The sequence below is a fragment of the Rhodamnia argentea genome, chromosome 4 (genome assembly GCF_020921035.1).
Source record: "Rhodamnia argentea isolate NSW1041297 chromosome 4, ASM2092103v1, whole genome shotgun sequence".
NCBI classification, from domain to species: Eukaryota; Viridiplantae; Streptophyta; class Magnoliopsida; order Myrtales; family Myrtaceae; genus Rhodamnia; species Rhodamnia argentea.
Window position 1 is genome coordinate 25,919,339 of NC_063153.1, and position 27,258 is coordinate 25,946,596.

General features: G+C 40.2%; 4 protein-coding genes and 1 long non-coding RNA gene across 6 annotated transcripts in view; 1 reads left to right on the top strand and 4 right to left on the bottom strand.

The window, feature by feature from the left end:
* The window catches only part of LOC115754017 (disease resistance protein RUN1-like), a 309,474-nt gene extending 301,745 nt beyond the window's left edge, over positions 1 to 7,729 (bottom strand). The window contains exons 1-2 of the mRNA XM_048278105.1: positions 7,185 to 7,729; positions 5,564 to 6,665 (exon numbers count right to left, since the gene is read on the bottom strand). Coding sequence (XP_048134062.1) covers positions 5,564 to 6,665; positions 7,185 to 7,555 — 1,473 coding nt within the window. The 5' untranslated portion in view covers positions 7,556 to 7,729. The remainder of the gene's footprint in view (positions 1 to 5,563; positions 6,666 to 7,184) is intronic.
* Positions 166 to 14,655, bottom strand: LOC115753990 (disease resistance protein RPV1-like). The gene is made up of 4 exons (XM_048277046.1): positions 14,577 to 14,655; positions 3,146 to 5,070; positions 1,729 to 1,804; positions 166 to 431 (listed from the first exon to the last, which is right to left on the bottom strand). Exon 2 carries the CDS (start codon positions 5,068 to 5,070, stop codon positions 3,475 to 3,477), a length of 1,596 nt encoding a protein of 531 aa, XP_048133003.1. The 5' UTR covers positions 14,577 to 14,655; the 3' UTR covers positions 166 to 431; positions 1,729 to 1,804; positions 3,146 to 3,474.
* On the bottom strand, positions 5,553 to 27,163 carry LOC125314547 (disease resistance protein L6-like). Of its 2 annotated transcripts, XM_048277082.1 has the most exons (3): positions 26,667 to 27,163; positions 25,529 to 25,533; positions 5,553 to 5,669 (listed from the first exon to the last, which is right to left on the bottom strand). In XM_048277082.1, exons 1-2 carry the CDS (start codon positions 27,143 to 27,145, stop codon positions 25,530 to 25,532), a joined length of 483 nt encoding a protein of 160 aa, XP_048133039.1. In that variant the 5' UTR covers positions 27,146 to 27,163; the 3' UTR covers positions 5,553 to 5,669; position 25,529. The 2 variants fall into 2 exon arrangements, with proteins under 2 accessions (XP_048133039.1, XP_048133038.1); XM_048277081.1 differs by lacking the exons at positions 5,553 to 5,669; positions 25,529 to 25,533 and adding an exon at positions 15,037 to 15,112.
* On the bottom strand, positions 11,866 to 14,279 carry LOC125314864 (leucine-rich repeat protein soc-2-like). The gene is made up of 2 exons (XM_048278106.1): positions 12,798 to 14,279; positions 11,866 to 12,000 (listed from the first exon to the last, which is right to left on the bottom strand). Exons 1-2 carry the CDS (start codon positions 14,277 to 14,279, stop codon positions 11,866 to 11,868), a joined length of 1,617 nt encoding a protein of 538 aa, XP_048134063.1.
* LOC125314559 lies at positions 22,612 to 22,900 on the top strand. The gene is made up of 2 exons (XR_007198026.1): positions 22,612 to 22,771; positions 22,808 to 22,900. It is a non-coding gene; the product is annotated as an uncharacterized LOC125314559 (long non-coding RNA).
* Positions 27,164 to 27,258: the final 95 nt, after the last annotated feature.

A 27,258-nucleotide genomic window follows, 5' to 3' on the forward strand; every position in this document is an offset into this window, starting at 1 on the left:
AAGACTTAGCCCTGTTCTCTGCAGGAACATAAAACATTGTTTCAGCCATTCCTGAGTCCCTACTTCCATAAAAGGATCCACTTCCAGGCCAATCTGGTTCATGATTACCACTGGAAAACAAAACTAGTAAGTCCCACTAGAAACCGCTGGATGACTCCAGAGTAACTGCAATTTCAACATTCGCAAAACCTCTGTGCCTAGAGTAGGATGGGAGGAAGAGGAAAAACCAAGACAAACCTTATGATCACGTAAGGAACACTTGAGGCAATTGGCTCAAACTGTTCTCACTGCGAAAGATATCCAATTGGATTTGATGTATCTCCTACGTATAAGACAATATCAATGCTCTGCAAGTCCTTAAAAAGCAGAAAGGTGGTATTAAGAGGGCAACGCTGGAAATTGTGGTACTCATTCGAGCCACCTGCTTCATCCTGCAATGCAAAATATAGTCTGTCACGCAATAACAATGACACAGATAAGCACAGGGTACTTCTCAAACATTTTAGATTTGGAGATTGTGATAGATAGAGAGATGATGTCCTCGCAGACAGCACAAAACTACAAACGGAGTTGCCCAGTTAACCAAAAATCTAGGGTCTTGAATTCACACCTAGAAGCAGTAGAGTTTGCGGCAGAGTACATATCTTAGGGCTTACCAATAAGCGAAGGAGACTGACAGAAGGATCAGTTAAACAGTGGAGGTTATTTTCAGTAAATTAAGCAACAGCACGCAGTTCAAGAATATCCTGCAAATGATTTCTAATGAATTTTCTTCACCTGAGTGAAATGCATTGTATTCATTGTAAACAATACGACTACATATGGCATCTTCCATTGTGTGAAGGCAACACCAGAAAATGGCAGAAATAAGAGAAAGGGATCATATGTCGATAATATGCGCTGCTGGTTCTAGAGACATCAAACCTTTCCCATGTCCCCAAAAATGAACGCATTGCAAGCTGTTTTGACCAGGATATGGAGATGCTCTAAACCAGTATATCTCGCTCCAAATACTACTAACATTCAACAGTTTATGCCCCAAATGGTGGTAGTACCTAGATTATCAGTAAAAGTAGTACGCAGGTGCAAATTGAAATACATATAGATAGAAACTCGCATTAATTTCAAATAATCAATTCAAAACCATTATTCATGACAAGTAAACACTAAGGCTGATACTGCAAATAATCCATGATTCACATAACTACAATTCATTCAGTAAGAAGGCCAACTCTATGCATGATTTTACCGAAGAACGAAGGTAATTCATGATTCAATTAATAACTATCCTCCCTCTATCCCTCAGGAGGAGAAAAATCATCTCAACTCCAAGCTATATGAACAGCTGCAAATGTTCTTACAGAATCCAAGGATCCCCCACCAAAAAGAAAACCCCATTCTAATCTCCAGCTATTTTCACACAGCATCACAAGCAGAGTGGAGAGAGATAAATCCGGACTTTGAAGACATCTCACCTCACAGCACTAAATAGAAAAGGAGAGGAACTGAGCCAGTCAACTAATTTAAGGTGGGAAGGAGTTTTTTAGAAAAGGTACCCGAGATAAAATTCTCTTAATTGTTCAAAATCAGAGCTTGATTGGCATAAATTCTTGTCAATACCAAAAGACCAGCGTAGCAGGGTAATGAATAAAGTGGCATCTTGGTTTCACATAATTCTAAAGAGACTATTGCGAAATCGTAAATCTATAGAAGAAGAAACACACTTACACAGAGTTGGGCCATAATTCCTTCAAGAAACTGGTGTGGATGAATCCTAGCCATCCTACTGTCCTTGCAGGTGCTCCTGAAAATTTGAAAATTTAGAGTACTAATTAATTCATGAAACATGAAGAAGTCTCCTTCTAAGAACTAACCATGGCTGGAATCTTTAAAAATTGTCTGCAAAAGCTGTGTCACTACGCTCCAACTACTAAGGATCCTGAGCAATTGATAAAGTCAAAATTCTACCTTTCCATGCTCGTAGGTTGATTTGGAAGCAAAAGTTTAGGATCATCAAGATGAGGACTCAGAAGACCTTTAAAGAACCTTCAGTTAAACTCATAGCAGGATACACCTCAAACTGGTGATTAAAAGGTTAAAGGCCCAATTATTGTTTTGAGTATAACAGTAAAATGGACTTATCAACTTCATCCATGTCAAACTAAACAGTAATGCAGTGAAATCGAACATTTTATTGTGTCTCCTCAGCAGGACTAGAAACAGTACATTCTGGAAAGTGATGAAGAGGGCTTCTCTAATTTGGGAGCCTACTTTCATCTTTCTATCTGTAATTGTATAAAATGTCCCTTGCAAATGGCTTTTAAGAATCCACTCTATTTTGTCTTGCGGTAATATTGATTTGCATTTGCCTCACCAGTCATCCTTTTACCACCCTCCTTTTGGATTCTTTGGAAGATATGAATACATGTCTTTTGAAGAATGAGGTTTGATGAAGATCCTCTTCTAAGTATGAGTAAACAGAAAGCAATGCTTAGGTCAGCTACTATTCATTCGTTTGACATCTCATTTCTTTCGGTTCAGAAAGTATGATAAACGCTGTTTAGTCTTAACACTCACGTCAGAGAGATGACACATCTTTCTACAGTATCTTAAGGACATTGGGAGGACTCATCCCAACAATAACTTGACTTTCAACCTTTCTAAAGACAGAAAAAGGCAGAAAATCTTTTTTTACCAAGAACAACAAGATAGCCCTGTTAAATTTTGCCTTCCGGATTGAGTAAAGAAAACCCCCGATGCCTAGAGCAATTCTTTTGAAAATAAATTATATATTAGAGAAGCGAAGACCTAACCAAGCCAAGCATCATGCCTTCCAGATGTCCGAGAACAGAGACTTGTTATGCATTACAATTCATTCCTTACAACAATGTCCGAGAACAGTACCTTGCGTCAACCCCAACTACCGCTTTCATTTTTCACAATTATGGTTGACCCAAGTCTACAATACAGCGTACTAAAAATCATTTTAAGCATTATGAGGAACCCGAGTGAATGACCAAGCCTAGGATGTCCAGCATCAGCTATTTCGGTAAACTTCCTGGAAGACAACTTAAAAAGCTGGAGGACATCTAGGAACAGTCAGAGCATTGAGCTCAACAAGAAGAACAAGAAGTGGGAGCCTTACCATCGCTCCGAGAGATAGATTGATTATAAATGGGCCCGCAAGGTCAGAGCACTGGGCAGTGGGAAAGTCAAAACTTCTGACAATTGAACCACCTGCGAAGACACGTGTCCATTGTTGAGTTGATCAGGAGTATGCTGACGTGGTCCTCCGGGTGTACACATTATCTTCTCCTGTAATCCCCATATCTGGAAGTAGAAGCATTAATACCTGGTAATTTCATGCAATCCAGTACATACCTCTTGCATCCATTAGGTATCTTTGATGTGATACTGATGTACAGATGAATCATTAAATGTTGCCGCTCAAGTCAAGCTTTGCATCAAATTTAACTATGAAGCTGTCTCACTCTTCTTCATTTCATCTTTCCAGTAATCCTCGAAACTGAAAGTAGAACGACTAGGACCTTGGAATTTCGCGCAATCCAGTACATACATCCTGCATCCATTAGGCATCTTTGGTTTGGATTTGGGCGCATGAGTCAACCTTTCCAACGATCCACACCTGACAAAAGACAAAAAAGACAAAAGCTCCAATTCTTCAAGGCCCTCAAGATCCTTTAGCGCATCGCATTCGTCGACCAGTAAACTCTTCAGCTTCTTCAAGTTTGATAAACTTGACAACTTTCCTAGGGAATTGCACTTTTTAACATGAAGTTTCTCCAGTAATTCCATTTTACCGAGAAATCGAACTTCATGTAACTTTGAGCAATCAAAAACTTCCTTTTGACGAAGGTTCCTTAAACTAATTGACAATCCCTTGAGAAACTCACATTCTCTCACAGCCAAATCTCTCAATAATTCAAGCCCATCGAGTTGAATTTCCCTCAGTGGAGAGCGATAGTGATCCAATCTGGTCAAATTTCTCAAGTTGGGAAGCTGTAGTCCAAAAACTACTGAGTTACTATCCATTGATGGCTCGGGAAGGCACAAGCTCAATGGAACAGTTTGCATTGGGTTAGATGCCTGACCAGGTGCTTGTCCAGAGCCTTGACACAGAAATTCCACTAGATTCGTGAGGTTTCTGAGATCCGCAACTAACCGCAATGATGTTGATCGAACACGCAGACACTTCAAACTCAAGGGAAGCTTTGGCAACTCTTGAAGCTCATTACAATCCGTTAAATCCAGCTTTTGGAGTTGCGTGAGGGAATTGATTGTCATCGGCACTGCACGAATACGAGTTTTTGATAGGTCTAGGATACGTAGAGACGATAATTTACCAATTTCGGGGGGAATTTCGCCTTCAAGTTCTTTACAATGACGAGCATTGAGCTCCTTCAACCTCTCAAGCAATCCAATACTGGCAGGTAACCTCCTTATCAAAGTCCCTTCTATACACATCACCTTCAATTGCGTGAGATTTTTTATCGAATCAGGTAACTCAACAATTTTTGTCTCTGAGAGATACAAATACTCTAATGATGTCAAGTTGCCAATGGATTCTGGAAGCTCCTGAAAATTTGGACATTGATAGAGTGAAAGGTACTCAAGTTGTGTAAGCTCTCCAATGGAAGTTGGAAGTTCCGCAATTGGCGTGTCTCCTAGATCAAGTTGAAACAGGTGTTTTCCATTGTCAATAGAATTAGGTAAACTTGTAATTCCTGTGGATGATATATGTATCCTAGACAATGATGCTAATTTCCAGATAGAGGATGGAAGTTTCTTCAATTTCTTGCACCCTCTCGTACTGAAGAGCTTCAGATTCACCAGTCCTTCAACCTCTTCAGGCAAAGTTCGAAGACTCTTACACCAAATTATGTCCAAGTTAGTAAGACCTTTTAGCTTCCCAATAGAGGAGTCAACTTCTTGCAAGTTTGGACAGTGATAAAAAGACAGTCTCTCCAAACTCACGCATCCAGAGAAGTCTGGAGTCCGTTTCAATCCTTCACATCTTGTGAGAGAAAGAACTTTCAATTTGTCTGCCATTTGCAAAAGTCGCTGAAACATTATCAAAAAGAGAATACCATGTTGAGAGAACAAAAGTACGAATTCATACCTTCAAAATGTTTCATCCACCCCAGTTTTCAGTGTTTCTGTTGTCTGAAAGTTCGAAAACTACTAGATTTTCCAAGTGCAAATTGGCCATTCTACAATCTAGAGGAGGAGAATCCCAAGAAAGCCAACTTAGCTCCAGGAGACAATTGTTGATGTCTCCAACAAAAGTCCCTGTTCTTAACTTGAGGAATTTCAGATTAGGCATCCTCTCAAGTTCTTTATCCACGATGCTGATGGGATCCGAGCAATGCTGAACTAAATCAAGAGCTTGAACTTTATCCTTTCTCTGCCAATAGAAACATCAATGAGCATGAGCTTGCATACATAAAATTTGTCCTTCAGAATGGCCAGAAGGAAACTTTTAAATAGGAATTAGGAAAACAATTGTACAGTTGATAATGTATGGCTCCTGCTTTTACTTTACCTCTTTTGACCTTACTACTTTCAAAGCTTCTTCACCATTCCACAACCTATTGTGCCCTGTCGGATTCCGAGAACATTCTTGCCGAACTATGTCTCTTCCAAGGTCTCCGAACCGATCATGCATCCATATAACTTCACTTTTAACAATTTTAATAAGACACAAATCGGTAAGTTCTTCTAATGCGATATGTGGGGATAGATCGCAAGCATCCCAGAAATAGGTTGCACTTGATTTCTTTTCATTCATGACGAAGCACGCGATGTCGAGAAAAATTTCTTTTTCCATATCTCCTAATGCATCGTAACTTATCTTCAACTTTTCCCAGACCTCATTATGAGGTGCTTTCTTCAACCTTTCTAGCATCTCTTCCCATATTTTTATTCCTTTACCACGAAGAGAGGAACCTATGACTTCAAGAGCCAATGGAAGTCCCCCGGTTGTAGATGCAACTTCTCGAGAGAGACTCTTATGAATATCGGGAGGAGAGATGCTTCTAAAGGCATGCCAAGTGAAAAGCTCTAGCGCTTTATCAAGATCCATTTCCCTTACTTCATAAGTTAAGATTCCCTTCTCTTCATCTAGAATCCGCTTATCCCTTGTTGTGATGATAATAATACTCCCAGAACCAAAAGTTTCAGGCCCCCCCACTAATTTCTTAAGTTGTTCTTTCCCGTCTAAATCATCTAGAACAATGAGAACTTTCCTAGAGCCGGCTCTCCTTCTTATGCTATCCATCCATGCATCAGTGTTGGTAAGTTTTTCTACAAATCTCGAATCAGAGATTTCAGATGCCAACCGTTTCTGCAGGTCTACTAGGCCATTTCCTTTTGATGATTCTCGGATGTTCTCAATGAAGCTGCATTGGCTGTCAAAGCGAGGACATAACTCATTGAAAACAATCTTAGCGAGAGTAGTTTTACCGATGCCACCCATTCCATGGATTTCAACAAAACGCACACCAGTGCCAGAATCAACATCTAACAACTTCATTATGGCTTTTACTTGTTCGTCTACCCCAACCAACTTGCTGTCCAGAGGTCTTTGCCTTGCTTTCAGCTTATGCACGACCTCTTTGACAACGAGTTCAATAACTTCACCGTATCTGCCAACAAAAAAAAAAAAAAATCCTAGTAAAAGAAAACAAATAACAATCTCACTATTACTTCCTAGCAAATAGCAATGAATTGGATCATTATTACAAATCTCAAGTAAGTTCCATAAGGCCAGAAATTTTTTTTGTAATAGACTCTGAGGGATATGATTGGAGTTATGCCGATAAACTTACAATTTCCCCCTATTTCTGAGAAAGAAGAAGATGATTCTTTGTGGTCCAAATCGAGACATCATTCTAGAATTAGATCAAATTCACTCATATAACTATCACTAACCAAAATGGTCGCACTTATTGGTGAATTGGCTCTGTTTTTTTTTTCCTGTGTGAAAAGAAATTTACTACTCATAAAAAAAAAAATCCGGTACGTATACGACGCATCGCCCAATATATTTCACATCAAATTTGGAACCCCTCCAGCTTGTTTTCACTGCCATTTACAAGAACAATAAGAGAATAGCACTTCCACTGAAGCTTGAAAGGAGTTCCATCAATAAAGCAACTACTTACGGTTTCCCTTGGACTTGCCATCCCTTGATCTCACCCACTTTTCTCAGAGCCGCCTCCCACTGTTGCCTGATCTGGCCACCATGCCTCCGCTCGTGCTTCTCCAAGTCCTTCAGGTACAGTTCCGTCCTGAGCTTGACTTCGGTGGGCGTGACGTCGAAGAAGATGGGTAGGATCACCGGCTTCCCCGTCGATTCGTTGAGCTCCGTCGCCCGAGCGAGCTCGCAGAGGCACCAAGCGCTCGAAGCGTAGCCTCTGGAGAGGACCGGTATGCAGATCTTGGAGTCGCCGACCGCTCTCAGGAGATCGTCGATCCGATCACCCGCGTGAAGGTCTTCGCTGTCTCTGTAGGCGAAGATCCCATGGCCAACCATGGTCCGGTAGAGGCAGTCGGTGAAGTTGTTGCAGTGTCGGGCCCTCTGAAGTTCAGGAACGCATCGTACTTGGTCGCCGACGCGCCGGAACCACCGGTTGGTTCCATGTTTTCTGGGGGGGTTTTCCTCCCAAAAGATTTCTCGCCTGGCTCTTGGTCTTGCCTGCTCGGACTTGGAGCTAGAAAAGCAACGGGAACACGTGGGACCCGGAAGAAGAAAATGAGGGCGAGGGAATGAGCTTGAGAAAGCAAAGAGAGGAAAAGGGGTAGAAATAAAATAGAGTGAGCGTAGCAACAAGGAGCCAGCAAATTTGGAGCTTTTGGTCATCGAATTGTTGTCTAGAAGTTCTGTTGTTGTAATTATGCCTGGAGTAAAAATAGAAGTTGAGAAGTTCAACAAAAGGAACAACTTGGGTGGTGAAGAGAGATTTATGCGCTATTAATAACTGGACTAGGCATTGGATAGCAAGTCTAATGTTGTCGGAAAATGCTGATAAAGATGAGTTTATGGAGAGAGCAAAGAGTATAATCCTACTGGATCTATCGGATGAGATGTTACTAGAACTGGTCGATGACAAAGATGTTGTGGGGTTGTGGGCCAAACTTCAAGCCCTCCATATAACGAAATGTTGAAGGTGCTTCCATCAAAGCCCGCTTACACAATTTTAACAAAGTCATGATATATTTGAAGAATGTCGGAGCAATTTTAGCTGACGAAAAATGAGGCATGACGTCGTCGGCTTTCTCTATTAGAGTGGGAGCGCTATATTGATTCACTATTATAGGGACATCTATTACCCTGAAGAGGTAAAATCTGCCTTTTTATTTAATGAGTGGCCGAGCAAGTTGTGAGATGGCAGTATAGCGTGGGATGTAGCGCGAAGACTAATGATTCGGGGAAGAGATCAACGTAAGCGGTCCAATAGAAAAGGTAAATACAAATCGCAGTAGCACCATAAAAAGTCTCACGAGGAGGGACACAAGAGAAGAGATTGTCCGAAATTGATAACTAGAGATGACTACTAATTTAACACCGAGATATGAAGCCTGGCTTCTAGGTGATGGAGGAGATGTGGTGGTGCCAGTGGTTGGGGCTGGTAGTAACGGGCCGTCGGACTGGTTGTCGGGCTAGTGAAAGTTTCAATCATGGTGACCGTTAATTATTGTCCACAAGAGCAAAAGCTAAGACTTCTTTTATTTTGCGAAAAACGAGTAATTTGAAAATTGTTTTCCTAAAAATGATTACATATATCGCTTGGAATAGTTAGTCAATGAAAGATATTTTCATTACTAACAACAATTTGTGTCTAAATATTTAGGTAAACGATGAAAATATTTTTCATTCATTCATTTTGTAAGCGATACAAACGATCATTTTTTTGAAATATTTTTTTCATATCACTATTTTTTTTTTTTTTGTGAAAGAGACAATCCTAAATGAAAACGACATTACATAGCTCACGGGCCTCAAAACTAGTATCGAATGAGTAGACAGAATGTGTTTGTCTCGGTTGTGGCATGTTTGGTTGTTTCTTAGGCCCCATCGGCTCACTCCAAGCCCCCTATAGAACAAGAATCTTTGATGTACATATGTTTCAGATGTCATAACTTTCCAACATGTAATTAAGGGGGTGAATGATAACCATTCTGTTTCGAAATAAATTTCTCGGCTAGAAATAGTTTTTTTTTATTTCTGTTTCTGGATGAGTTTTTGAGCAAAAAAATGTGTTTGATACCGACATAAATTTTCTACTTCTAAAAAAATGTGTCGGCCGGTCGACGGCGGGGGGCGGCTGTGGTGACCGGCGACCGGCGGCGGCGGCGCCCGGCACGTGGTGGTCGGTGGCAGCGGGTGTTTGAGAAGAAGTGAGATTTCTATTTCTGTTTCTCGGAAAAGTAGAAAATTTTTGTTTCTTATTTCTTCTTCAAATCTATTTCTGAAACAACTTTTTGTTTCAGAAATAGAAAAATAGAATTACGTTACCAAACAAGTTTCAGTTCCAGAAATAAGTTTGGAACAGAAATTATGTTTCTGGATGGATTTCATGCACCCTTAATAAATTGGCAGCTGAAAACTTTGGTCCCAGAGAATTGAAATGAAATGAATAACCTCTAACTCCTCCCCTGCATCACATTTCCTTTATCACTCTTCACTCACGATTCAAAAAACGCAAGTAAAGACACATCCACCGTGGCTCGAACCAAGTAAAGACATCTCCTACTTAGGCAGCCCTCGCCAGCGGCCAACCAGGGCCTGGTGACACTCAGAGGCCGCTGAGAGGAAAAACAAAGAAAAGTGAAAAAAAAATAACAAAAATGAAAAAGAGAGACAAAAAATTAATAAAATTTTTGAAAAATAGTTCATTTCGGTGCCGGTCGTGCCACGTAGGACGACAGGAATCCGCATCAGTAATTTCCAGCCAAAATTAGTCGGACGGACTTAATTGGCAAAAGGTAAAAAGACTTAAGACTGAATTGACAAAATTAAAAGGTTTATAACTGAATTGACAAAAATACAATAGGTTTAGGACTTTTTAGACTATCTTCCAGGTACATACATGTAGACCTCTAAATGACTCGAAAAGTTGTTTTCGCAATCAGCCTTCTTGGGATCAAATCGATTAAAAGTAAAATTTGACGACTAACTTTGAATATTGACTAAGAGTTCATTCAAAGGCTAATCCCGACATTATCTGATTTTTTTTTTAAATCCCGCGCCCACAAGGAGATTCAGATTCAGATTCAGATTCAGATGTCCCTGTTCAGACAAGGATGTTTGTCCCTGTCAAGCACCAAAAATATTCCCATATACAATTTTTTTTTTTATGGGCAAGTTAAATTCATGTCTTCATCAACCTATACTGGGAAGCCAGATCCGGTGCAAGTCACAAACAAATGATCACATACAGCAAAGTGCAAACCATTACTGGCAGCTGAGTACAACAGATAGCTAGGAACATACTCGAGCAACAGCACCAGCTCCAACCAGAACATGAATAACAACTGCCCAAATATCCAAAACAGTTACAGGACTAGTTGCTAAAAGCTGAGTTCACCGATGCCAAATCAGATTCAAACTTTTTCCTGTAGCAGCTATTGCCCTTTGATGCCGAGTCTTTCTGCAAACATAAGAGACTTCACCACAGAACCAACAGAAGGAGTAACTTGATTATGCAGTAAGTCGCTCCTAGCTCTCAATATACTATATATGGAACCATCCCAAACTAGCTTCGGCATAAAGCTGAAACTAATCCCGTAGCGGCCTGCTTCATGCAGTGAAGTCCAAGAGTCCAATTCCCAGGAACTTGAACAATAACACATAGCAATAGAGCTCTCCTCTGCATCTGCAAAGAAAGAAGAGTTTCGTCAAGAGGCATGTTAATTTCCTATCTCATTATTCCACTTTCTTTTTTCTTTCAAGTTCATGTGTACTATGAGCTTCGACAAATCAAGCAGGATTCTTTTTTTACACCCTCATTGGCCTATGGCCCAAAGCTTAAGGTCTAGCAGGTAATCAGATGATATCACTCTATCAGATGATATCAGTCTCAATTTTTCCTTCATTTGTCCTTTTTTTTTTTTTTTTTTTGCATTTTTAATTGTATGAGCTACTTTGGCAGAACCATTAATCTACCCAAAAAATTAAGAAGAAACAGTGCCTTGCTGCATATGACCTAAAAATTGACAAAAAGTACAGCAACTGACTCTGAAGTTATAGATTATCTGGAGAATTAGGTAATCTTCTCTTTAGCTGTTTAAAATTGGCTTCTTCGGGTTGGAAAATTGTTAGTTGAACATACTGATACCTAGAACTTGCCCCAGTCCAAGTATTTTCATATTGCGCACTTTTGAGAAAAGTATTATGTCCATCGCAAATCAATGTGGCGCACAATTGGGTTTTCACACAGAGTTAATTACCTCGGACATGTCGACAACAAACTTCCCCGGTGATGGACCTGGGAGAGGAGCGACATGTCCTCAGAGCAAACTCCATTACTTCTCAAAATTTCACAAGATTCCCGCACTCGACCACATTGTGAATTCATTCATCTCTCCATCACTTGAATCAGTCATATTTTGTTTACAAAATTGAGCATGAACACTTGGAAACATCTGATGATGTGGTTCGCGGAGGAGACTGAATGTCATTCAAACCTGCAAGATTGTTTGTACTATCGAGGTAAGCTAATTGATGAAATCATATCCAAACTTATATCAGCAAAGCATCCAAAGACGTAGTTCAATTCCTGTTAGTTTTTGAATTTAGGTAAGCTAACAGATGGTAGCTCGTGTGACGGGATGACAATATATTCATTCTAACAGCAGCAACTTACTTCTAGAGCCGAGCTCATGCCAAAAGTCCGGAGACCCTATAGCTACTGAGGATAGCAGTTGTTGGTCTCCATCATTGATTCTTCTGCATCTGCTTCCATTAATTACATCTTCCTAGTACAATAGAAAATAGATTAGTCTTCCCCAAGAATTGTAGCATAAGAAAATTTAAATATCATCTAATCCATCTGCTTCTAAGTTCGAAACATTACAATGCTTCAATTCGCACTTAAAGTATAACATAACTTATATCCCTTCATATATGAGTAGATTACTCCCCTCGGTTACCCATCACTGTGAAAACTGCTTATGCAAACATTTGCTAGTACATCTAGCATAATCCATAGAGCTACTAGCTTTTGACAAATATCTATAAAAATAACTTGATGAACTCGACCTAGTTATCCATCGATGTAGCTTAAAACGAATATGTACCTATTATAAACATACATATTTCACCCACATTTTTTTGGTTACTTTGTATTTTTCTCCAATCAGATTCAGCTATCAGGAAAATAAAACAATATGTTCAGCTGTTTGATTAGATAAGCAGATCTCATGAATTATATGTTTTCTACAGGCATCTCTCTTTGTTTTGAGAATTCATTTCTCCACAATTGCGTCTATGCGTCTAAGATAAACAAGCCCATTCCTTGAGGGTAGATATTCTGTAATTGAAATTTAGCTTGACTCAAGTGACATTTAGTTCGATCAAAAAAGAAGATGAGATAATTTTTGGATCTCATCTTCTACCTTAGATTCATTTCTCCACATACGGATTCATGCATAATTGAAAGAAAATTTCGGGTTAGTTTGGTTTCTAGGAACAATTATTTTTTCGTTTTACCACAAATTTCTCCAGAGAACCGTAAAAATTTGAAAAATAAGTGAAGGGTAGAAGGAAGACGCACCGTGTTGAATGTCTTCCTCATCCCGCCAAAAATCATCTCTCTGTATTCCTCGTAATCGAACTCACGGCCCTTAGTATCCGGTAAATCCGCGCAATCCGATACATATATCTTGCATTCATTCGGTATCTTTGAGTTGGATACATTAGTCAACATCTCCAATGATCCACACGATTCAAGTTTCAAGTTATTCAAAAGCTCCAATTCTTCGAGCCCCTCGACAACCGGTAGCCCAGTGTACCAGAAGAAACATAAAGCCTTCAGCTTTATCGCGTTTGATAAACCATACAACCCTCCTAGGGAATGGCACCTTTCAACATCAAGTCTCTCCAATGATTCCATCGCACCGAGAAATCGAATTTCGAGTAGCTTTGGGCAGCCTGAAACTGTCATTTTACGGAGCTTCCTCAAGCTTGATGAAATAACCGACAATCCCTCGAGAATCATGCACTTTCTCACAGCCAAATCTCTCAATAGTTCAAGCCCATTGAGTCGAATTTCCCTCGGTTGCGAGCGATCAAGACACAAACTGGACAAATTTTTCAAGTTGGAAAATTGTGGTCCAACAACTACTGAGTTGAACCTGCCCATGCCATATAAAGTGAGTTCTCTAAGCCGAGCTAGGCAAGCCAAATCCGTTAATGGAATAGGAACATAAAAAAGGTCCCAGCTCAACTTCCCCAGCTTATATAACTTTTTAACCCATTGCAATTGACGAGTTTGCATCGGCATTGATACCCAAGAAAGTCCTCGTCCCAATCTGTTAGCTAGAAACAATTCCACTAGATTTGTGAGATTACCGAGATTCGGAACTAATCGCAATGATGTCGATTGAACACGTAGGCAGTTCAAACTCGAGGGAAGCTTTGGCAACTCTTGAAGCTCATTACAATATGTTAAATCTAGCTGTTGGAGTTGCGTGAGGGAATTGATTGTCGTCGGCACTGCACAAACATGAGTATATGATATATCTAGGATACGTAGAGACGATAGTCCACCAATTTCAGATGGAAGTTCGCCTGCAAGGAGTTCACAAAATTGGGCATTGAGCTCCTCCAACCTCTCTAGCATTCCAATACTGGCAGGTAACTTCCTTGTCAAACTCCTTTCCATCCTCATCACCCTCAATTGCTTGAGATTTTTTATCGAATCGGGCAACTCAACAATGCTTGTCTCTGAGATATACAACTTTTGTAATGATGTCAAGTTGCCTATTGATTCGGGAAGCTCCCTCAACCCTATGCATCGATGGAGTGAAAGGAACTCGAGTTGCGTAAGCTCTCCAATAGAAATTGGAAGTTCCATAATTGATGTGTATGACAGATCAAGGGATGACAAGTGTTTTGCATTGCCAATGGAATCGGGTAAACTTGTAATGTTAGTTTTGGATATATCTAACTCAGACAATGATGCTAATTTCCCGACAGAAAATGAAAGTTTCTCCATCTTGTGGCGCTGGTTGATAGAGAGGTGCTTCAAATTCATCAGCCCTCCAATCTCTTCAGGCAAATGGCTAAGACTCTTACACCAGCTAATGTCCAAGTGAGTAAGACCTTTTAGCTTCCCAATAGAGGAGTCAACTTCTTGCAGGTTTGAACAGTAACAAAGAGAGTCTCTCCAAACTCAAGATTCCGTAAAAGTCCGGAGTCCGTTTCAATCCTATACATTCGGAGAGAGAAAGAACTTTCAATTTATTTGCCATCCGCAAAAGTCGTTCAAATATTATCGGAGAGGATTAAAGGGAGAATACTATGTTGAGAGAACAAAAGTATGAATTCGCACCTTCAAAATGTTCCATCCACCCCAATTTTCGGTGTTTTTATTGTCCGAAAGTTCGAAAACTACTAGATTCTTCAAGTGCAAATTGACCATTTCATGATCTAGAGGAGGAGAATACCAAGAAAGCCATCTTAGCTCTAGGAGATAATTGTTGATGTCTCCAGCAAAAGTCGTTGCTCTTAACTTGAGGAATTTCAGATTAGGCATCCTCTCAAGTTCTTCATCCACAATGCTGATGGGATCCGAACGATGTTCATCTGCATTAAGTGCTTGAACTTTATCCTTTCTCCGCCAGTAGAAACCTTCAATGAGTATGAGCTTGTAAACACTAAATTTTTCCTTTGGAATTTCCAAAAGGAAACTTTTAAATGAGAAGTGGGAAAATAATCATATTGTCGTTAATATATGGATCCTACTTTTAGCTTTACCTCTTTTGACCTTACTGCTTCTAGAGCATCCTTGCCATTCCACAACCTACTACGCCCTCTCGGATTTTGGGTACATTCTTGGCGAACGATTTCTCTTCCAAGGTCTCTCAGCTGATCATGCATCCATATTTGATCCTCACTAACAATTTTAATTAGACACAAATCAGTAAGTTTTTTCAACGAGCTATTTGGGTATAAACAGCACGCATCCCAAAGATAGGTTGGCCATGATTTCTCTTCATATATAAAGAAGCATGCGATATCAAGAAAAATTTCTTTTTCCTCGTCTCCTAATACATCATAACTTATCTTCAATTTATCCTAGACTTCATTATGAGGTACATTCAACCTTTCTAGCATTTCTTTCCATATTTCCTCTTTTTGGTGGCGAAGATAGGAACCTATGACCTCAAGAGCCAAGGGGAGTCCCCCGGTTGCAGACACAACTTCTCGAGAGAGACTCTGAAGAGCATAAGGAGGAAAGATATTGTTAAAGGCATGTAAACCGAAAAGCTCTAGCGCTTTGTCATGATCCATTTGCTTTACTTCATAAGCTAAGATTCCCTCCTCTTCATCCAAAATCCGCTTATCCCTTGTTGTAATGATAATCGTGCTCCCAGAACAAAATGTGTCAAGTCTCCCCACTAGTTTCTTAAGTTGTTCTTTCTTGTCTAGATCGTCTAGAACAATGAGAACTTTCTTGGAACCAGCTCTCCCTCTTATGCCATGTATCCATTCTTCAGTGTTGGTAAGAGTGCCTACAAATCTAGAATCAAAGATGTCGGACTCCAATTGTTTCTGCAGATCAACTAGGCCATTTCTGTTTGACGATTCTCGAATGTTCCCAATGAAGCTGCAATGGCCATCAAAGCGAAGACATAATTTGTTAAAAACAATCTTAGCCAAAGTAGTTTTACCGATGCCACCCATTCCATGGATTCCAAGGAAACGCACAGCAGGGACAGAGTCAACATCTAACAACTCCATTATGGCTTCTACTTGTCCGTCTACCCCAACCAATTTGCTGTCCAGATGTACTTGTTTCACTTTCAGCTTAAGCAAAACCTCTCTTACAACGAGTTCAACAACTTCACCATATCTGCCACAAACCAAACACTTTTTGTAAAGAAAACAAAATAACAAACAATCTCACTACTACTTCCTAGCAGATAGCATTTGAGGTGGTTCGCTGTTTCTAGTCCTACGTAAGTTCTATAAAACCAGGAAAATTTTGGAGTGATAGACTCCGCAGGATGTGATCGGTGTTAAGCCGATAAAACGTTTCTAAGGAAGAAGATGTTTCTATACAGACATCATTCTATAATTAGATTACTATCACTAGCCAAAATGGCCCTGCTTAAGTATGGGAATCAGTGAAGTGGTTCTCGCTTTTCGGTGAGAATTGAAATTTACTGCTCATACACCAAAAAACCTGTTTGTGTAGGACGCATTGACCAATGTATGATATCAAATTTGGAACCCCTCCAGCTTGTTTTCACTGCCACTTACGGTTTCCCTTGGACTTCCCATCCCTTGATCTCACCCACTTTTCTCAAAGCCGCCTTCCACCGTTGCCTGATCTCGTTGCCGTGCCTCCGCTGGTGCTTCTCCAAGTCCTCCGCGTACAGTTCAGTCCTGAGCCTGACGTCGGAAGGCGTGACGTCAAAGAAGATGGGTAGGATCGCCGGCTTCCTGGTTGATTCATTGAGCTCCGTCGCACGAGTGAGCTCGCGCAGGCACCAAGGGCTCGAAGCATAGCCTCTGGAGAGGACCGGTATGCAGATCCTGGAGTCGCCAACCGCTCTCAGGAGATCATCCATCCGATCACTGACATGAAGCTCTTCGCTGTCTCTATAGGCAATGATCCCCTGGCCGACCATGGTCCGATAGAGGCAATCAGTGAAGGTGTTGCGAGTGTCGGGCCCTCTGAAGCTCAGGAACACGTCGTGCTTGGTCACTGACGCACCGGAACCACCGTTTGTTGCTGCCATGTTTTGGTCGCCCACTCGTCTGGCTCTGGTTTTTGCTTGCTCGGTCTTGGAGCTGCGTCTTCGGTTGGGTGAAAATGTGGAAATGATGTGAATGCACAAACCGATTACAAGGAATCCGTCAAAAGCCTCTTCCTCGAAATCGACCCATACCCACGTCCGGATCGAGCTTTTGGTCTGGATCGGCATTCAATGCTTAAATTAAACGTCTCCGTTCAGACAAGGACGTTTTGACCCTATCAAGCTCGAAAAAGTCAAATCCAATTCATCGTAAAACTAAGCTGGGGTGCCAAACCCATAACAAGTCACAAACGAGTGACCACATTCAGCGAACCATTGTCGACAGCTGAGTAAACTCAACTGCTCAAGCAACGACATGAGCTCTAACCAGAAGATGAATTGTAATTGCCCAATTATCCAAAAAAAGAAAAGAAAAGAAAAGGAAAATAATTCAAAGACATTAAAATATTATTAGAAGTTTTCTACGTCAATGCCGGTCTTAGCGTTGGCCGGTCAAAATTGGTTAGATAGACTAAATTAGAACGAATGCAAAATGTTTATGATTGAATTGGAATAATTAAAAGGTTTAAGGCTAAATTAGTAAAAGTACAATAGGCTTAAGACTTTTTAACAATTTTTACGAGGGGAATACGTGGGACAAGGAAGAAGCAATTGAGGGCGTAAGAAAACAAAGGAGATAAAGAGCAGGAAAAAGAGAGGGAGCGTAGAATAAAATAGAGAGATGTGATGAATGGAGGAAAGAATGAGAGGAAAAGGGAAGAAGAAAATACAGAGTAAGCGAAGTAACCGTGTGCAGTAAAGATTCGAATCTTAAATCATTTAACCGGAAATTTTGTTGTTGTTGAGCTATAAATTCAGATCTGATCGAATTATGAGTTGTCGGGCTCTCTCGATAGAAGCTTACCTCAAGCTGCCAGTATTGAAATAAAGAAGTCTTTTTTTTTTTTCCCTTCAAGTTCTTCAATTAAATGTGCCCCGTTGCATAATTGGACGTGGAGAACATGTTTAGAAGCGTGGATCAACATGCCGGAGTCTAGTTAGTAGGAATAAGTTTTGTCGACGCGCGAACCAAGCAAGTCCTCGACTAAAGGTTAAAGGGCCCAATTGCTACGGACGAAAAGCACGCCGAAAACTGAAGTCGCCGGAGGTTTGTCCGCTGAGGATCTCTAATGCCCAGGTCAATGTATTTTTCCAAAAGGAGAGGCTAAAGAGAGAGAGAGAGAGAGAGAGAGAGAGAGTATACATTGCCAAAGGACATTGGCATCCTGCAGAGGAAGATCGTGGGCTTACTATACTGCGCTTATTCACAAGGTGGCGTGCTCTATGAGCTTTGACCTTACCTATTGGGCCCAATATTTCTTATATTCGTTAAGCTTGGCCCAACCAATGAGATGAATCAATCAGAATTCTCTTCTTACAGGTGCATTTGTTTCACCGAAAACGTTTTCCTGGAATTCATTTTTCAGAAAATTATTTTCTCAGAAAACGGCTTATTTTCTTTTGTTTGGCAATATGTGATGAAAGACATTTACGCGTGTTTGATTTTCATTGGAAAATGATTTCACTTTCACGATTTTTTTTTTTTTTTTTTTTTTTGGTAAGGATTCACTTTCACGATTTTATCTTAGGCAAAAAACAAAAAATGAATTTTTAAATTATATTTTATAGTTGGTATTTTATATTGAAAAATATTTAGCTGACTATTCCATTAAGTGAGACGGTGGGACAGTCAATTAATGACCACAAATCCGTTTATTGAAACCGAATCACTTGCTAATCATGTTTCATCATTTTGACTCCACATTCTTTTTTTTTCCTTTTTGCTTTTTCTTTTACTTTTATATCTTTTTATTGCAAGCTGGAATTAGAAGACAAGGTATACAAGATAATTATGTTTTTTTTTAGTTATTAAGAATTGAGAAAAGCTAAGATGACATTCTATGAGAGTGACGGACTCACGCGCACCACATATTTGTATGCTTGTCACCCAAAAGTCCATGCCGACATGTACACACCAAATATCTACGTGATATACTTGTTAATTGGATATGTTTCATTAGAAATTTGATTGTGTGAACCCTATTATAATTTTATCTTCTAAGTTTAGCTTACAATAAAAACATATAAAAGTTAAAAGAAAAAACAGGGGGGGAAAGGAATGGGCAATCAAAATGATGAAATCGGACGAGCAAGTGATCCAAATTCAACAAACGATATTTGTGGTCATTAGTTGACCGTCCCACCATCTCACTTGGTAGAACAGTCAGCTCAATTGCTAATTCTATATTTTTATATTTCTTTCTTATTTTTTCTTATTTTTTCGTTTTATCATCTTCCTTCTTCCTTATGCGACGCGATGGCCATGGAGCTCATTGGTGAAAGGCAAGATCGAGGCTCGCCAGATTTGCTCGAGGCCGCCAACGATCCTAAATGCCGCCAAATCTATCCGAGGCCACCAGATATGGGGGTGCATTTTACCCTGAAACCCAACTTCTTCTCCTCTTCCTCCATAGCACTGCCCCCCAACACCTGCAATAGAGATAATGGCTGGGGCCTAACAATGCAAGGCCACCAAATCCGGCATCCAAGCTCATGCGAAGCCGATGAACTTGAGGCTTGTGGGCCTCGGGTGAGGCTCACCGAGACTAGGCAAGCCTCGAGCTAGCTGAGGCCAACAACCTCAAGGCCACCAGATCCGATGGCCTCGAAGCTCATCGGTGGCCGCGGCCGAGCAATCGGGAGGGATGTTGCGACCTAAAATTCGAAATTTCCAATTTTAGGTTAATGAATTACCATATTAATTAATTAAATTAACTAACATAACTCGAACACTCCCAAGTTCTACCAAATCGTGACTTATGGTTCGAGTCATTATCTTGCAAAAGATTTCTAATTTTTCGGAGCCGTCACTAATCGTTTTTTGATAAGTCGATTAGAAACATAGGTAAATTAGTGGGAGAAGTAATTTCTTCTACGAACCGGAGATATTAAGTTCGGGACTTGGTTCCAATAATTTTTTAATTAATGCCATTTCGGTACCAATTTCATGAAAAATGTTCAATTTGGCAATTTTTGACGAATTTCGACTTAAGGCTCAAAGGTGCATTTTTTTTAGGTTTTCTTTTTATGATTTTTGTATTTTTTTTTATTTTCGAAATTAAAAATTAATGGAAAATGAGAGTGAATTGGTTCAAGATTATCTTAAAGTTTTCGAATTTAATTTGCATTAAGCCCCAAAATTTAAGAAATTCTCTAAACCCTAAGCCTACATCTTTTAAAGATTGAGATGGATTTGAAAAGATTTTCATTCAAAGATGCAATCGATAAGATAGGATTTCTAGAAAATCCTATCTATCTAAAGATTATGAGATGTGCTTTTTAAGAAAGCATATCTTGCTATATCTTTTTTTAAATTTTTTTTTTTTTTTAGATTTTGTGAGAGGATTTAAAGATGAGCCATGAAGATTTCTTTTTTTAAAAATTTTCGAATTTTCTGGATTTTTTTATGATTTTCAATTTTTATGAATGAACTTAAATTCAAATTACAAATCTTTTAGTTTAAAGGTAGTTATCGCAAATGCTTTCGTATTAAGTTTCGATCTAAAGTCCGAGTCGGCATCACAGAAGTGCCGTTGATATGTCTTGTAAGCCCATGACCCGCAATGATCAAGAATGTTAATCGAGACCATATCAAATAATTTGTGCCGTCAAGCTTCACGAGGATCGCAACAAAAGTAATATAATATGTACGACTATCTCCAGTAGGTGTAGAGCCGAACCCTCGGACATTATGTCTTACAAGTCGATTCGAACAGGGCGAAAGGAATAATCAAACCACCAAAAACTTGCCAAAAAAGACCAAAAACTTGGAACAAAGTCTTCCGTTAATAGTTTGAATTTGTCCTCCAAAAATCTGCCAAATCGGATCAAGGGAAGGCAAAAAATCGATTTTTTTCTTAGGGTTTTGAAAACCTGAAAAAACAATCGATAATTCTCCACGGACTGCAATACTTTAGTCTTTGCAATGAGATAATTGTAGGCCGGCAGCAAGGCAAAAACAATCTCAATTAAGAATATTCAAAAAATCGCAGAAGAGGATGAACTACCTATCGCAAACCGCAAAGTCCTCCGTTAATAGTCCGAATTTGTCCTCCAAAAATCTGCAAAATCGGATCAAGGGAAGGCAAAAAATCGATTTTTTTTTTAGGGTTTTGAAAACTCGAAAAAGCAATCGATAATTCTCCACGGATCGCAATACTTTGGTCTTTGCAATGAGATAATTGTAGGCCAAGCAGCAAGGCAAAAACAATCTCAATTAAGAAGATCCAAAAAATCGCAGAAAAGGATGAACCACATGTCGCAAACCGCAAAGAAGTTTTAATTTATCTCATAGAAGTGAGATTTAGGGCAGACACTAGATTCAAAAAATCACCTCATAAGTGTTGCCCTACGCTTTGAAAGAGAGCAAAGGAAAAAGTGAGAAAGAACTGTGGTGCGAAAGGGGGAAGACGAGAAGAGAGAGAGAAAAGAATGCTTGCATAGAGAAGAAATTAGGGTTTGGGTTTCGGTTCAGCATTTGCTCTGATACCATGTTGAGAGAAAAAAACAAAATTGAATGCTTGATTAGGTCAATGTGACATCAAGCTATCTATTTATAATAAAGTAAAAAAAATCAAGAATTACAATATTGCCCTTATAGCTGTTATTCAGAAAATAATAAAGAAAAATAGACAAATATGCCCTCATCGGCCAAATATTCTCAACAGATCTTCACCAAGGGAATGAGTTAAGCGAATGCAGAGTTAGCAAATCCTCAAAGCAGAGTAGAATTCATATGCAAACTGCTTTCCTGTTTCCGGGAAACTTGTCCTTCGACCCCAACGCACTTGAGTATTCCAAGAAGAGTGCAAGTATTCTCTTGGAGCAATCGATTTAGCTTTTATACCCTTAACCATAATGCATAGAGATCCATTCAGCTTATCCTGACTCCACGTCTGCATTTTCCTGCATTCTCGCATGAGCTGTCCTCCTTCGTTGAATAAACCAGAAGGGCTTGCAGATACATTCTAATATGCCTATGGAACAGTCAACGCTGTCGTTCTCCGCTGTTGAATCTTCCAAATCTGGACAAACAATGCTGTCGTTCTGCTCCGTCAAATCTTCCAAATCTGGACAATCAATGCTGTCGTTCTCCTTCGTCAAATCCTCCGAATCTTTTTCCATTTCATCCTCTCCTAGAACAGGAAAAGATGAATTAGTCTTCTACCTATATTGGAGGACAAGAAAATGATCTAATCATCATGCCGTTAAAGTCCAAACATCACAATCGTTTGCTTCACAAGCATTTGTGAACCCGTAGGGCGAAGCCAGTCACACAAACAAGCGTATGACAGCACAATCATCGGGCATGAGAGGATCGACGATTGCTTAAGATTAACATGTGCCAATTACAGAGTCTACCGTCACTAGCATGACATAATTGATCCGTAGCTGCAATGACTACGGTCAAGTGGGTTAGACGACACATTCATGAGTTACCATCCAGCTAACAATTAAAGATGCAATGCACGTTCTTACACCAACATATCAGCGAGCCCGCAATGTCGTCGCACTAAATGTATAAACACTGCTCCTCATCTTATTTGGTACAGGTTTATTTACTTCCCATGAAAATTCTCGATAAACAATGGTTGCTGTGGCTGTCTTTTTCATTCTGATATTTTCAGACCTCTCGTTAATGAATCTAATTTATGTGTCAAATGTTCATAATTAATCAGGAAGTACGTCGGGGAGAGAGAGAGAGATCTATATTTATGTGTGAAATGTTCAGTCAACCTTTTCAACGAATAACACCAGAAACTTGCCAAGGCTCCATGAACAAGAGAAAAAGGCAAAAATTGGGTGAGCCATGAAAAAAGTGAAAAAAAAAAAAGTGAAAAAAGATATACCAAAACTGAGTTAGCTTCAAATATATTTTTCTATAAATTAATCTCTTTTTGCGTTAAATTTTAGAAGAAAAGTGTAGTTGTTTTAAGAGATATTTACTCGGACAACCAAGATCATTTTCATGTTTATATAAAGGATCTTTATTTTGTCAATGTAAGAGAAAGTTTTACGTACTCACCGTTAGATGGTTGACAGGTGGAAGAATTCAAATTACATAACCAACTCATAACACACGTGTCCACTATAAAATTGACGGAATATTTTTGTATTCTAAACGAACCACCACATGCCAAGAGGGTATGAGACAGATGGAGAGAATAAGGAAGAGAACGAAAGAAGGGAAAATGACGGAAAGTCATGCCTACTATATGCGTTTACGAAAAATAAAAATATACAATAAAGGGAAGGGTAGAAGGAAGGCGCACCTCGTTGAATGTCTTCCTCGTCCTCTCAAGAATCATCTGTCTATAATCCCCATAAATCATCTCTCCATAATCCCCATAACGGGGATGATGGTCTGATACAAATATCCTGCATTCATTTGGTATCTTTGAGTTGGATACATCAATCAACCTTTCCAACGATCCACAATCGTAAACGGACAAAAAACTCAAAAGCTCCAATTCTTCAAGGCCCTCAACAACCCATAGCCCATGGCACTGGTAGATCTTTAGAGTCTTCAGCTTTTTCAAGTTTGATAAACCATATAACCATCGCAGGGGACCGCACCTTCCCACTTCAAGTTCCTCTAATGATTCCATCATACTGCGAAATCGAATTTCAAGTAGCTCTGGGCAATCCAAAACTGCCATTTTACAGAGTTTCCTCATGCTTGATGAAATAACCGACAATCCCTTGAGAAACTCGCAACGTTCCACGCGCAAATCCCTCAACAGTTCAAGCCCGTCGAGTTGAATTTCCTTACGCGGAGAGCAATCAAGACATAATTTTGACAGATTTTTCAAGTTGGAAAGTTTTGGTCCAACAACGACGGGGTTGAAACTATCCATGCCAGAAAAAGTGAGTTCTCCAAGTCGAGGATGGCAACCCAACCCCATTGATAGCGAGGAAACCTCTGGAAGAAGCAATTCCACTAGATTCGTGAGATTACCGAGATCCGAAACTAATCGCAATGATGTCGATTGAACATGTAGACAGTTCAAACTCGAGGGAAGCTCCGGCAACTCTCGCAGCTTGTTACAACCTATTAAACGCAGCTCTTGGAGTTGCGTGAGGGAATTGATTGCCATCGGCACTACACTAACATCAGTAGATGATAAGTCTAGGATTCTTAGACGCGATAGCTTGCCAATTTCAGCGGGAAGTTCGCCTTCAAGTCCACACCAATAGGCATAGAGCTCCTCCAACCTCTCTAGCATTCCAAAACTGGCAGGTAACCTCCTTATTGAACAACATATTATCCTCAGCACCTTCAATCGCTTGAGATTTTCTATCGAATCGGGTAACTCAACAATGGATGTATATGAGAGATCCAACTCCCGTAATGATGTCAAGTTGCCTATTGATTCTGGAATCTTCTGAAGACTCGCGCAAGAACAAATGTCCAAGTGAGTAAGATCTTTTAGCTTCCCAATAGAGGAGTGAACTTCTTGCAAGCTACGATTCTTGGAAAGAGACAATCTCTCCAAACTCGGGCATCCAGAAAAGTCGGGAGTCCGTTTCAATTCACTACATCTTGAGAGAGAAAGATCTTTTAATTTGTTTGCCATCTGCAAAAGTAGCTGAAACATTATCGGGGAGGATCAAAGAGAGAATACTGTGTTGAGATAACAAGAGTACGAATTCGCACCTTCAAAATGTTCCATCCACCCCGGTTTTCGCCGTAGTCAACGTTTGAAAGTTCTAAAACTGCTAGATTTTCCGAGTGAAAATTGGCCATTGTACAACGCAGAGGACAATACCAAGAAAGCCATCTTAGCTCTTGAAGATGATTGTTGATGTCTCCAACAAAAGCCCCTGCTCTTAACTTGAGGAATTTCAGATTAGGCATCCTCTCAAGTTCTTCTTGAGTAATGCTGATGGGATCTGAATGATGTCCAAATAGATTGAGTGCTTGAAGTTCATCCTTTCTCCGCCAATAAAAAACCATCTATGAGAATGAGCTTGAAAACATTAACTTTGTTATTCATAGTTGCCAATAGGAATCTTTTGAATGGGAAGTAGGAAAGCAATTGTACGGTTAATAACGTAAGAAATCTACTTTTACCTTACCTTGTTCGACCTTACTACTTTCGGAGCTTCTTTGTCATCCCACAACCCATCGCGCCCGGTCGGATACTTGGTACATTCTTGGCGAATAATATATCTTCCAAGGTCTCTCAGGTGATCATGCATCCATATAATATCATCCCCAAATGTATTCATATTTTCGGTCGAATCCCTAACAATTTTAACTAGGCACAGATCATTAAGTTTTTTCAATGAGATGTGTGGGTATAGACCGCAAGCATCCCGGAAATAGGTTGCTCGTGACTTCTTTTCATCCATGAAGAAGCATGCGATATCGAGAAAAATTTCCTTTTCCACATTTTCTAATGCATCAAAACTTATCTTCAACTTATCCCGGACTTCATTATTTGGTACATTCTTCAACCTTTCTGGCATTTCTTTCCACATTTCCTCATTTTGGCGACGAAGAGAGGAACCTATGACTTCAAGAGCCAATGGGAGTCCCCCCGTTGCAGATACAATTTCTCGAGAGAGAATCTGATGAGTATCGGGAGGAGAGGCATTGTCAAAGGCATGCAAACCGAAAAGCTCTAGTGCTTTACCTTGATCCATTTGCTTTACTTCATAAGTTAAGATTCCCTCTACTTCATCCAGAATCGTTTTATCCCTTGTTGTAACGATGATCCTACTCCCCGAGCCAAAAGTGTCAGGCCCCCCCACCAGTTTCTTGAGCTGTTCTTTCTTGTCTAGATCATCTAGGACAATGAGAACTTTCTTAGAACCAGCACTCCTCTTTATGGTATCTATCCCTTCATCAGCGTTGATAAATTTTTCGACAAATCTAGAATCAAAAATGTCGGTTGCCAACTTTTTTTGCACATCTTCTAGGCCATTTCTGATTGACAATTCTCTGATGTTCCCAATGAAGCTACATTGGCCATCAAAGCAGGGACATAATTTATTGAAAACAATCTTAGCGAGAGTAGTCTTACCGATCCCACCCATTCCCCAAATTCCAACGAAACGCAGACCAGTGCTGGAGTCAACATCTAAAAACTCCATTATGGCCTCTACTCGTTCGTCTACCCCAACCAATTTGCTGTCCAGATGTACTTGTTTTACTTTCAGCTTAAGCAGAACCTCTCTTACAACAAGTTCAATAACTTCAACGTATCTGCCACAAACCAAACACTTTTAGTAAAGAAAACAAAATAACAATCTCACTACTACTTCCTATTTCTGAGAAAGAAGATATTTCTTTGCGGACCAAATTACAGACGTCATTCTAGAATTACATCAAAATCACATAACTATCATTAGCCACAATGACCCGGCTTTTTTTTTTCCCCTGATGAAATTTACTGCTCGTGTACCAAAAAACCGGTTTGTATATGACGCAGCGACCAACATACTTCATATCTAATTTCGAGCCACTAGCTTGTTTTCACTCCTGCTCAAAAGAACACAGAGAGAATAGCATATCGACCGAAGCTTGAAAAAAGTTATAAGCATTTACTTACGGTTTCCCTTGTACTTCCCATCCTACGATCTGACCCGCTTTTCTCAGAGCCGCCTCCCACCGTTCCTTGCTGTCGCCTCCGGCCCTCTGCTCGTACTTGTCCAAGTCCTTCACGTACAGTTCCGTCTTGAGCTTGACGTCAGAGGCCGAGACGTCAAAGAAGATGGGTAGGATCTCCGGCTTCCCGGTCGATTCATAGAGCTCCATCATACGAGCGAGCTCACGGAGGCACCAAGGGCTCGAAGCGTAGCCTCTGGAGAAGACCGGTATGCAGATCTTGGAGTTGCCGACTGCTCTGAGGAGATCGTCGATCCGGTCACCGGCGTGGAGCTCTTCGCTGTCTCTGTAGGCAACGATCCCCTGGCGGACCATAGTCCCGTAGAGGACGTCGGTGAAGTTGTTGCGAGTGTCGGGCCCTCTGAAGCTCAGGAACACGTCGTACTGGGTCGCGGACTTGCCGGAACCACTGGTTGATGCCATGTTTTTTTGGAGGTGTTGAGGTTTCTCGTAAGTCTGGCTCTGCTTTTTGCTTGCTCGGACTTCGGAACAAATCGTGTGAAAAGAGAGGACAACTCAAAACGTCCCTGCAGAAG